Source organism: Pelobates fuscus, chromosome 7 (assembly GCF_036172605.1).
Source record: "Pelobates fuscus isolate aPelFus1 chromosome 7, aPelFus1.pri, whole genome shotgun sequence".
Classification (NCBI taxonomy): Eukaryota; Metazoa; Chordata; class Amphibia; order Anura; family Pelobatidae; genus Pelobates; species Pelobates fuscus.
In genome coordinates this window covers 58,677,649-58,690,817 of record NC_086323.1, presented here as the reverse complement: position 1 = coordinate 58,690,817, position 13,169 = coordinate 58,677,649, and the positions used below count along the sequence as shown (strand labels likewise).

The 13,169-nt window shown below is 38.5% G+C and overlaps 1 protein-coding gene across 1 annotated transcript in view; it reads right to left on the bottom strand.

Annotated features, from left to right (window-relative positions):
- The window catches only part of TLCD4 (TLC domain containing 4), a 44,715-nt gene extending 32,044 nt beyond the window's left edge, over positions 1-12,671 (bottom strand). The window contains exons 1-2 of the mRNA XM_063428336.1: positions 12,301-12,671; positions 4,816-4,976 (exon numbers count right to left, since the gene is read on the bottom strand). Coding sequence (XP_063284406.1) covers positions 4,816-4,970 — 155 coding nt within the window. The 5' untranslated portion in view covers positions 4,971-4,976; positions 12,301-12,671. The remainder of the gene's footprint in view (positions 1-4,815; positions 4,977-12,300) is intronic.
- Between the last annotated feature and the right edge of the window lie 498 nt (positions 12,672-13,169).

Sequence of the window (13,169 nt, the reverse complement as noted above, 5' to 3'; positions counted from 1 at the left end):
TTGTAAACATTGATCAAGCTATAAACTATTCCTCCAGAACTGCTAACAAAGGCAGTAAGAATTCTCTTTTAGGCTGTTTGCATCAATGCTTTCCAAGTTGTTTGTGTTGTGTGAATTAACCCATGTACAAAACTAACAAAAGACGAATATGATTGCTATCAATATATTGAACAGTTCCACTCATAACATGTCAGACTTTAGTATTTTAGAGGAATACTTTGGGCACTATAACAACTTCATTATTATGGTGTCTATTTCCTCCCTGGCACTGGCTTATCATGCAACCATTCACCATATGCACAGGACAGAAACACATTATAAGACAAACAGAGTATAGGCGCTCACTATAGTAGTATGAGTGATGTAGAATGGGCAGCAGTGACCAACACAAGGATTCCCCACCTTATGATAAACAATAGTGAAAAAAGAAAGAAGGAAACCGCGCCCTTATTTTGATACGAACATACGTACTCAAATCCTTATGGTCGTATAATGGTATACTCAAATCCTTATGGTCATATAATAATATACCTCAAAAAAAGAGAGAAATATACAAAATAATAGTGTAACCCTGTAAATATTTAGAAAGCAATAGAAAAAATATAAGGTAGTACACTCACATATAGCAGAGCTAAATACAGAGCTCTGCTGTTTTGGCGCGTAGACGGAATGATCCCCGTCCTAGGATAAATATGAGGTAGTCCACGTCTTGATGGTCTCAAACAGAGAAAACAGACAGGAAGATCCACATAGTGTAGTAGATACTAATATAAATATGGGTGATAAATGAATAGAAAATATCGTACTCACATTTACTAGAGCGTACCTCGCTCTAGTTAATAGCGCATAGGTGGTATAATCCCCACCAAGGAATAAAGATGTAAACCAGGAGCAAAATATAGTGGAAATCTCAGAGTAAAAAAGTTAAAATTATAACTATTTATTATACATATAAATCAGTAAAAACCAATATATATAAAATACTCAATGAGAAAGTCCATAAAAAAATCCACTTTACGCGTTTCACCTATAGAGGCTTCTTCAGAAGTTCACACTTCTGAAGAAGCCTCTATAGGTGAAACGCGTAAAGTGGATTTTTTTATGGACTTTCTCATTGAGTATTTTATATATATTGGTTTTTACTGATTTATATGTATAATAAATAGTTATAATTTTAACTTTTTTACTCTGAGATTTCCACTATATTTTGCTCCTGGTTTACATCTTTATTCCTTGGTGGGGATTATACCACCTATGCGCTATTAACTAGAGCGAGGTACGCTCTAGTAAATGTGAGTACGATATTTTCTATTCATTTATCACCCATATTTATATTAGTATCTACTACACTATGTGGATCTTCCTGTCTGTTTTCTCTGTTTGAGACCATCAAGACGTGGACTACCTCATATTTATCCTAGGACGGGGATCATTCCGTCTACGCGCCAAAACAGCAGAGCTCTGTATTTAGCTCTGCTATATATGAGTGTACTACCTTATATTTTTTCTATTGCTTTCTAAATATTTACAGGGTTACACTATTATTTTGTATATTTCTCTCTTTTTTTTGAGGTATATTATTATATGACCATAAGGATTTGAGTATACCATTATACGACCATAAGGATTTGAGTACGTATGTTCGTATCAGAAACACATTATAAACACTTTCTCTGGTAAGGAGGAGGGAAACAAGCTTAAAAGAGAACTTAAAGGGACACTATGGTCACCAGAACAACTACAGCTTATTGTATTTGTTCTTGTGAGTATAATCATTGCCTTCAGGCTTTTTTAAGTAAACACTGTTTTTTTTCAGAGAAAAGGCAGTGTTTGTATTTCAGCCTTGGAATGCCTCCACTGGCCACTCCTCATATGGTGTTCAAACGTGTTTTTAACACTATAGTGTCAGGAATACATGTTTGTGTTCCTGATCCGTATAGTGTTCCTTTAATTTCTCTGCCTGGCGAGGGCCTGCATAGGAGCAATGGGGAAATTGAAGTTGGGCATTTATGAAAATAAGAAAAATACAAAGTTTTACATTGCTACACAAAACAAAACCTGTTTACAAATAAGGCTGCTTGCGAATCTTTTTGTCACCTTTTAAACTTGAGTCTTGCTAAGTTTAATTAACCTTCAGGAGCTGACTATGCTTTGTATTTTGTTGTAGAGGCTGACTCACTATACCTTTTCAGCCAGTTGTTGCAAATTCTGCATTATTATTAAGTCCCCTTTCCCAAGTTCACATTCCTACTTCACACTCCATCTGAATCTGCCAGAATATATCATTTTTCATTGGGAGAATGAAGGACTGGAATTGAAATCAGCAATGGCAGTTCAAAGAAAGTTAGCATCTGAGAAGGTAACATGGACAGGACAATAAGTTACTGATTTTTTTAAAGTGCCATGGGTGCTATATAAAGAAATTTAAGAACTATAAGGGAATGTGTACTGGGTTTCTCAAAGGGATAAAAATAGCTTTGGTGGTAATTTGGACATATCCTGGAATAGAATATCAAGATAGTCCTGTAGATATGGGGTCCATTAGATGCCAATAATCATAATTAAACCCTTTAACATCCACACAGGAATAACGGGAAAGACAATCAGGTAGATCCTCCCTCCAGGAATAAGGAGGTCCTCTGGACCCTCAAATAATTATTTGTATTCCCACCACAAAGGGTATAAGAAGCTTCCTACTTGTTCTGTTATCAACCCTGCACCTGTAAAACATCAGGAGAGGAGTTAATAATTAACATATCAACATGACATCGCGCAGGGGATGGAGAGGTAGCAAGTTGGAAGTGTGGCCAAGCACTTTATTAAGTCTCACTCCACCACCCGTGGTGTGAGGAAATATACTGTAGGTACTATATTGTCGGATCCCTCACAGTTAATTGGGGATCAAGGGGACCTTGGCTTCAATTAATTTATTTTTCAATTACTGCTTGCTCATCAGGCAGCCAAATATTGCAGATTACTGTTGCCAATTAACAGAAATATCCAAATCTGCCTCAAACTGTGGCAGTACTGAAGCAATTAGGTAAATAATCCATTCAGATAAATGTCTATATGCTATACTTTGTATGAAATTGAATCCATTACTTTGAAGAGAAGGAAAATGGGGAGAAGAATGGATGCTTTTATTATGGATGTTAAAATAAAGGGGGGAAAAAAACCAATAAATTATATACATCCAAACAAATAATAAAATAATGTATAAGGTCTTTGTAGTGGACCATGGGTAACCCGACCGGGTTCCTTCACTAATTTCTTCACTCAGCCACTCTAGAACCATTAAAACATGCAGACATCCATTCCCCCAGTAACCAGACAAAACATAGTCCTGGGAGTCAGCTGAGTTTATTCATGCCACATACGGCTTTTATTCACAGATCTCTACATGGGGTCTCCAATACAATAACACAGGGATTTCTAGCCCAAGATCCTCTGTGCCTGAGAGATAATTGCGTGAGAAAAACCTATAATTCAATTATCTATCAGGTACAGAAATCCATACAAAATATACAGTACCCCAAAAGTGTCCTCACCATAACCAGGAACCCCACAAAAGTCATATACCGGATAGCCCTAATCTGAGTGTATACCATATTCAAATATCACTCAGATCGGTTTGGTGAAACTGGAATGCCACCGGGGGAAAGTTTTGACCAACCGGACACTAGATATAGCCCAAAACAGTTCCAGGGAAATAGGTGTCCCGGCCGGTCTCTGTTCAGGGTTTTTTGTGCGAACACCATGCAAGGGAATCTCTTAGTTTCATGATGCAAATGCTCCCCCTGTTCGGTAGTTCATATCTCCCGAACATAGTTCGCATAGGTGGTCGAAAAGTAAAACAGGCAGCGGTCTAAGTTTTACCCGTGTTGGTGCGAGTGCCTAGTCGAAAAGAGTTCCAGGCACTCGACGACCAAGTACCGTTCAGTTATATGAAATGGCCACCCAGGGGAAACATTCCTTAATTACTTCCATTGCGGCTTTGCACTTAAGTTGCTGGTGTGAACGTTCTAATGGGGTACAGGAGTGGTCCTCGTTCGGGAGAAAAATGGGTGTCGTTTGTATGCAGTACTCCCGAACAGAAAAAGGGTAAAACATGCGAAATGAGGGAAAAACATTAAATTGGTGGTAAGTTCCGCCACAGTTTGCCTTTCAACAATTGGCTTTTAAGAGCTGGCTGGTTGAACCACTGACACAACTTGCAAATATATCTCTCCCACCAAAAAAAAAAAAAACTTTTTAAAAATAATTGAACTAAGATTATGGCTTTTAGAAAACAGCAGTGGCCTCCTGATGAACCGAAATAGAAGTTCATAAACCAAAGTTGAACTTCTGTTACATAATATTTATAGAAAGATACTGATAACCTGAACCAAATTCATTGGATTGCTGCTATATAAATAACATCATAATATTTGCTTGAAGAAAACAAAGACAAATGATTTTATGAATGAATGGGCAGCACATGTTTACACAAGAAGTATGTTTTATAGAAAGAGGAACGACATGATTCTAAAGCGAACCAAAATAATAATATTGTTTTGCATTAACAAGGGGTAGCCTGGCATCTAATGCAAATTAATTATCTTCCCATGATGCCTAGTGTGCTCATACTGAGCAATTTAGAAAGACAGCACTACCAACTGCCCAGAAGTGTAGTGGAGGGTTATACGTTTGTGTTATAATTGTTACCCCTGCAGACATCATGCCAAAATATATATTCAATGGGGTGAGGTTAGAAACAACTGTTCCTTTTAAAATTAGAATGTAAGTTATGATAAATTAGAGTTGTTAGATGCGTACCTGGAATTCCATTCAATCTTCTGTTTTGGATTAAGTTTGCTGAAACCACAAGTTAAAAGAGTGGAAAACCAAGCACTTCCCACGTGAAACAGAAGCTGGGATATGACAAAGCTTGTTGCAGAAATACCAATTGTCAAGGTGCTGAAGTGAGGCATGGTAACCTGCAAAAAGACCAACAAAACAGCTTAATCAAGCACTCTTTAAACTGAAAAAATTACATATTTATATTGCTGTGCTATGCTGCACTGTAACAGAGCTGAACAATGTATTTTGCTGGTAATCTTCCAAACCACAACTTTGTTTATCCTTCTTGAAACATTAACCAAAATTCCTTGACCATTACTATAATAGGGAAGTAAAGGATTCTACCTACATTACAACATATTTTCTGATTGATTATTTCTAAGTAATAGAGAGGGAGAAAAAAATAATCTAATTTGCTAAATGTAACCATCAGTTGGAAGAATTATCCAGCTCAGGATTATTATTACCGTATATACTCGAGTATAAGCCGACCCGAATATAAGCCGAGGCCCCTAATTTTACCCCAAAAAACTGGGAAAACTTATTGACTCGAGTATAAGACTAGGGTGGGAAATGCAGCAGCTACTGGTAAATTTCTAAATAAAATTAGATCCTAAAAAAATTATATTAATTGAATATTTATTTACAGTGTGTGTGTATATAATGAATGCAGTGTGTGTGTAAGAGTGCAGTGTGTGTGTAAGAGTGCAGTGTGTGTGTAAGAGTGCAGTGTGTGTGTATGAGTGCAGTGTGTGTGTGTATGCGTGCAGTGTGTGTGTGTGTGTATGAGTGCAGTGTGTGTGTGTATGAGTGCAGTGTGAGTGTGTGTATGGATGCAGTGTTTGTGTGTGTGTGTGTGTATGAGTGCAGTGTGTGTGTGTGTGTGTATGAGTGCAGTGTGTGTGTGTGTGTATGAGTGCAGTGTGTATGTGTGTATGAGTGCAGTGTGAGTGTGTGTATGGATGCAGTGTGTGTGTGTGTGATGCAGTGTGTGTGTGTATGAATGCAGTGTGTATGAGTGCAGTGTGAGTGTGTGTATGAGTGCAGTGTGTGTGTGTGTGTGTGTGTGTGTGTTTGTGTTGCAGAGCCTTGGTGTGGGTTGGGTATTTTTATTATTTTTTTAAAATTATTATTTTAAATTTTTTTGTTATAATCTAATTTTTTATTATTATTATTATTTAATATTATTTTATTTATTATTTTATTTTATTATTATTTTTTTCATCCCCCCTCCCTGCTTGATACATGGCAGGGAGGGGGGCTCTCACTCCCTGGTGGTTCAGTGGCATTGGCAGTTCAGTGTGGGGGGGAGAGGGGCTGTCAGAGAGCACTTACCTCTCCTGCAGCTCCTGTCAGCTCCCTTCTCCTCCACGCCGGTCCGTGCAACTCCTCTGTCAGCTCACACTGTAAATCTCGCGAGAGCCGCACTATGACCCCGCGGCTCTCGCGAGACTTAAATTGGGAGCTGACCGAGGTGCTGAAAGGACCGCCGCGGAGGAGGAGAGAGCTGACAGATGCTGCAGGAGAGGTAAGTAAACGCTCTGCAGCCCCCACAGCCCCCTGTCTGTATAATGGCAATGCAAATTACCATAATACAGACAATTGACTCGAGTATAAGCCGAGTTGGGCTTTTTCAGCACAAATAATGTGCTGAAAAACTCGGCTTATACTCGAGTATATACGGTACTTGTTTTTTTTGTCCTACATTTAGCAAAAATTGGTTTTCAATGCAACAAAAACTCACTGTTAAAAGGGGGAGCGGAGCAAATGAATAAAACATTGAAAATTACCAGTAGCATACATTTTTTTCAGGTGATGCTCTTATTTCTTTTAAATTCATATTACAACATAGAAAAATGCATCAAAATCCAGTACAGTCCACAGCACACACTGCAAATTGCAAGCATGGTTTCATTGATTCCCTTTAATGTATGCTACATTGATAGTTAGGTGCAAAGGACAAAGTGTATAATAATAATTGACAGTGAGTCAAGGTGGAGGCACCCTGTTAACAGATAATAATGTATGGATTTATACTTTCTATTTTGCTTTTCATGTATAATAAATACATATACACTTATCAGCCACAATATTAAAACGTATCGGCCAAAACATTGGGGTTCAGCGTCAGTTGGTATCTTTTGCATCCCTTGCCTCTCACATTTTCTCATTGTATAATTTGCTTCAGGTGTGTTTCATTATTTTTTTTATTTATTGAAGTTGTATTAGCTTTCCATTTATGTATTTTGGTTTGATATATATGGGGTGATCATAATATTTGTGACTATCTAGCAGCGTTTGTGCTTCTGAGGACAGTGTTCTAGTGCTGAATTTGTGATTTGTCTCTATACTGTATTAATAAAATAAAAAAAAACATTTTACATATGATGGGTTGTGCTCCTACTTAATTAATTTGTAAAGATGTAGTCCACAGCATCTGAAATGCCAAAGATTGTCTACCCCTGGTCTATACATTTAAAATGTAAAGAGCATAATAACATGGGTTGGCAAAGAAAGAATGAACATACTGAGTGTTTTGGGTTACAGATTATGACAGAGGTGATTTCAAACAGACAGCAAATCACGCTCTAACATAAAGCATCGGTGGGTTGGTGTGATTATAGGACAGGTTTCAGATACAGAATACTGAAGTAGTGTACCCTCACAGACTAATTCCTGTTTCCAGGATATAGCTTGGATGCAATAAAATTTAGATTTTGGGAGCATCATATGAAAATGTATACCTACAGAAAGAGATAGAAGCTGTTTCAAATCATTCTGAATCTTGTGTTAAAAGTAGTGTGTTTATATATTTTCCCAGATTTGGCATTTATTAAATTTTATATTTTTTTTTTATATAAATGCATGCACAAACAGAAGCAATTTGGACACCTAAAAATAGAAACCCCAGCTATTCAGATATTTTATTTCTAAGAGACTAAATTGAGTTAGCAAGATGTCATTACATGTTGGCAGTGTGCTATTAGCATCAAGCCATGCTGACCACTATCCACTTACGATTTGGAAAGTGGTGAAACAAAGTTTTCACAACAATAAACCCTCTTAAAGGGCCAGGCGTTTACAGACTGGTTAATGATGGGAGGTCTGACAACCTCTGTTGAGGTACAATACGTGAACGTGCAGACTGCTGGATTGGGCGGTCATAACACCAGGCAACATTGCAAAAGAGTAAAAGAAGAATGTTTATATTTTACCTTGCTGCACGTTAAGTTATCTTTAAATTGCAGTAAGGAGTTTCATTATAACTCCTTTAAATTACACCGCTTTGAATCAGATCATTGTTAGATATCCTATCGCATATCATATAACAATTACTGGGCTTTCACCCATTTTAACTGTGAAAGCTTGCAGCCTTGAAAGAATAGACTGTGCTTATATGTTTGAGAAGAAAAGTTAAGCCAACCCTCATAATCAGTAATGTCACTGAACTTGTCAGGGTTTTACAAAGTAAAGAGCAAAAATGAAAAAAAAAAAAAACTTGTTCTGTGAGATTCCAGTTTGTTCCAACAAATGCAATGCTCAAACATTCCACTTTAGTTTGTTGAATCCTTCTCAGAAGTTCAGCCATGGTCAGAGGGAAAATATATATATATATATATATATATATATATATATATATATATATACCATGTGCAGTGGCTATAAAACCATTCTGCGATCTACCATTAATGGCAATAAATACAATTAAAGACTTGTGTGGTGATACAAGCCTTTGGGACAGATACAGACAGCTATCACTTCTGAGGTTCAACAGGTTGTACTGAAATGAACTCATTTAATTGCATTAATTTAAGAAAATCTCTCTCCTCTACTCTACCCTAATTTTATGTTTAGTATGACCCCCAGCATTAAAAAAGTTGAACAACTTTTCTCTAAGTGATACAAAGCTCTTTAAGAAGGAAATCACAATTGTATTGGCCGAAGGGTGACTTTGGTGTCAACCCTGACAATTGGATGTTGAATTCCTCCAATGCAGGATAGGAAGACTGCCACAGCTCCAAAATTTAATCTCTGCTTCCTTAAAGGACACCTCTAGGCACCCAGACCACTTCAGCTTAATGAGGTGGTCTGGGTGCCAGGTCCTTCTAGGGTTAACCCATTTTTTCATAAACATAGCAGTTTCAGAGAAACTGCTATGTTTATGAATGGGTTAAGCCTTCCCCCTATGTCCTCTAGTGGCTGTCTCATTGACAGCCGCTAGAGGCGCTTGCGTGATTCTCACTGTGAAAATCACAGTGAGAGCACGCAAGCGTCCATAGGAAAGCATTATGAATGCTTTCCTATGTGACCGGCTGAATGCGCGCGCAGCTCTTGCCGCACGTGCGCATTCAGCTGACGGGGAGGAGAAGAGGAGGATCGGAGGAGGAGAGCAGGAGGAGATCTCTCTGCCCAGCGCTGGAAAAAGGTAAGATTTAACCCCTTTCCCCTTTCCAGAGCCGGGCGGGAGGGGGTCCCTGAGGGTGGGGGCACCCTCAGGGCACTCTAGTGCCAGGAAAACGAGTATGTTTTCCTGGCACTAGAGTGGTCCTTTAAACACATCTACTCCCAGAAGTAAGTGGGATATCATCTCATACTAAACTGTTAAAACCCTCTTTAAAAAACTATTTTTTAAGTATAATAATATACGAAACAAGACACCTATTCACCTATGCACTAGTTTGAACACTAGTATTACAATACAGATCTGCGGTATAACTGCAGTTGCAATATGAAGCCAGAAGTTGTACAAAAAGTAAACAAGATAAACGACAATTTGAGAGATTAAGGAAAGCACATGTTACCGTTTGCCACCCTCGTAGGGGGGTGGGGTGTCTACTCACTAAATAGTGAGTTGTGGTAAGGAGACACGTGACCTGCAAAATTCAAGTCACTATAGATGAGTTTAAAAACAATGTAGAGGAGTTGTTTTTCTTTATACATTGACACAATGTTGGTCTATATAATGCTGCTACTAGTAACGAGGTTACTAGGATTTAGAAGTCAAGCAAATCATATTAGGGGATATCTTTATTGAGAAGTAGATTTCAGAATAGGATGTAACAGCATAACAAATACCAGAAAAGGTTCCAGGCACACCAAGATCTTTCTCCAAATCAGACTATATTGGATAAACATATACAGCAATGTTTTGGCTCAATTTCTGGAAGCAGGGGTGCCCAAAAGGTAGATCCCCAGATGTTTTAGAACTACAGCTCCCATGATGCTTTGTCATTCTATAGGCATGCAACGCATCATGGGTGTTGTAGTTTTACAACATCTGGGAATCTAAGTTTTGGACACCCCTGCTGTTAACGCTCATCCAATAAACTCTACTGTGGGGTAAGACCTCTGTGTGTGAGTGGTGCAGCGCCACTCTTGTCTGTGAAGGCTCAGTTGGCTGTTTACTTGAAATACTAATATAAATTTGGCAGGTAGATCTTGTTTAGCTGGTCATTTAAAGAGTAGATAATGACACAAAAAAGTGTGGGCATCCCAGATATAATATATATAATAAAAATATAATGAGTTTAAGGAAATTCTTCTTAGTTAGCATTTATTACTATAGCAATGCAAAATTGCACACTTAATGGACAATTATAGCGTTAGGAATACAGAACTGTATACCCAATGTTATAGTGTCCCTCTGCCCTAAAGCTATTGTCCGGCTCCTTCACCTAATGAAACTATTTTATCACTAAACTTATTTCAGCACCGAGGTCTCTCGGCGGGCGCTGGCTCCATCTCCGCCGATGTTGGCAATGGGGAGAACCTAATGCACATGCACGGTAAGCATCATGCGTACATTAGGCTTTCCCATGGGGATTTTGAAGACGCTGGATGACCTCATGCAAAGCGTGAGAATGTCCAGCGTTGTGTCAGCGTTGTTTCATGGAGTTAAACTCCATGAAAATGCAGGAAGTATGGTAGACAGCCACCAGAGGCAGTCATAACCCTGTGATGTTGCAGTTTTAGAGGGCAGGGCTAAGGGGACGGGGACACTGCACTTGAGATGAAGTGATCTGGGTGCCTATAGTGTCCCTTTTAAGGCAAGGGAGACCTACTCATTAAGCAGTGAGTTTTGGTGAACTGAAGGCCAACTTGCAAAATTAATCAGACACTGCAAGCACCATAACTATTACAATCAAAGTGTGGGAGGCTATAATTCAAAGCCTTGGTATTTGTGAGAGCATCCCCAAATAGTTTTACATAAAACAAAGGATCCCCCAGAGCTCAAAGTCCACCCACATTTTCCCTTCCTCGTCATATGTCCATGTGTACAAACAGCGGGAACATTAAGTGCATGCTTTTTTAAGTACTGAGTAGCTCTAATACTGGCTATAGGACATATTGGTTGTTGACCATTTGTGGAGGCACTGACTAATTCAAGTATCCATGTATTCATTTGGTTGGGCCAGAAGGGTCAATGGGGACCTGATACAGTTGTTTCATAGACCAGTACAATGAGTCTCTCATTGCAGAGAGTGATCATGGTCACTCTGTAAAACACTAGGACTAAAAATGAAGAACCGAAATTCTCTCATTAATACATCAGAATATTGGAGGTGGGTGTTTAGAAGCCAATGTAAGATCGGGTTTTTTTTTTCGTTTTTGTTTTTGTAAAACCGGGAACTACATCCATAGCCTCTTAGTACCATAACCACTAAAATAAACTGTAGTGGTCATGATGCTTTACTATACATGCTCTAAATGGTCACTTTTCGACTGAATTACTTTGCAAGTTTACTGTCAAGTCACCAAGTAATATTTAGACACCTTTTTTGTTTGCCTTAAAATCCAGGGTAACGTTTTTAAAATGTCCTTATTTTTACTCTTAATTGTATCTTATTTCTATTACCTCTATTCCTTTACCACTTTTAAAAATAGTTTTGTGATGACAACACACTACAGTTGTGCTGTTACAAGGCCCAAGGGAAAGAAACCCCCCACTGTATGTGTTACAAATTAACCACTTCATGTATTTTAGATGCCACAGAATAGGAAAAACAAAAGACAAAAAAATATATACATAAACAACATCAATTTAATTGGCACTTGCTCTGAGTACATACTTTATTGTAAACTACCAAAATGTATCTCCATCCAAAGTCTTGCATATATGCGTTTTACTACATAATTAGTTCATTGAATACTATTATATGTCAAATTATGATTTTAACAGCCAATAACAAATAGCACAATTGTTTTCTTTATAAAGAGAATATTGTTTAGACTTGGTTGTGCATGCATGTGTATTATATAATATTATATCCCAATCTGCATATATAAAAATGCACACGTATGAAATATTCACAAGGATACCAATGTGAAAATGTCATACCAGTCTGCATAAAAGGCTTACCATGTAAAATGGTTGATAATGACAATAACACATGCCTCATGACGAAACACAGAGCAAAGGGGGCTAAGGGCCTACACACAGTAGAAGCACATGCACATTACCTGCAGGAAGGAAAGGTTCCTATATACAGACCACGGTTCGGCTCATCCCCCAGGCTCTGGTGGGCTCCTAGGGGCAGATCATGGTGGATGATGCAGTCAGTCCTGACTCTGAAAGGGATGAAGCCTTTCCCAGTGAAGAATGAGAGGCGATGCGTGGATGTGAGCTGGTTGCTGTGAGCCCCCTCCCAGGCCTGGCAGAGGAGGCGGCGATCTGTGCAGTGCTGGGGATGCTATGTGCAGCCTGCACTGGGCTATAGTGCATTATAGCTGCCGGATCATATTACTGCTGCTGCTGGGTTAACCCTTAGTGTGCCAGGGGGAGCTTGTACTGCATAGGCAAGGCACTGATGAGATGCTAGGATGACACAAGCTGGATGGAGGATGATGAGGAGGAGAGACACCTAGGGGAAAAAATATAATTATTATTTGAATTCTCAGTGGATACATGAATCAAGCTTGGAAATCACCAGCAGCTTGCTGGGATAGTTTATGTAGAGCTCTATTGAGCATTTATATCTGGCATGGCTCTTATATACATTGAATACCATGTCTGCTTATCTTCTAGGATCCACAGATATTTAAAATGTAGCTGTCAAAACAGAGATGTTTAATGGTTGAGTGTCATTTCAGCATAAATGAATTTGGGATGCAGTTACAAACGATGTGGTTATGGTTAAGGCTATCAATGGACTCACAGCTAGGTTAGATCTGCCTTCTAGATGTTGTGGAATGTGACTCTCAACCCAATAAATACCACTTGGACTTTAAGTGAATAAAATGGTTCTGAACACTAAAGATTATCTTCATCTGTTTAAACTGATATAAATTGTAAGCTTCAATCGCTGTTCCCATAAATCATGCAAATTTTG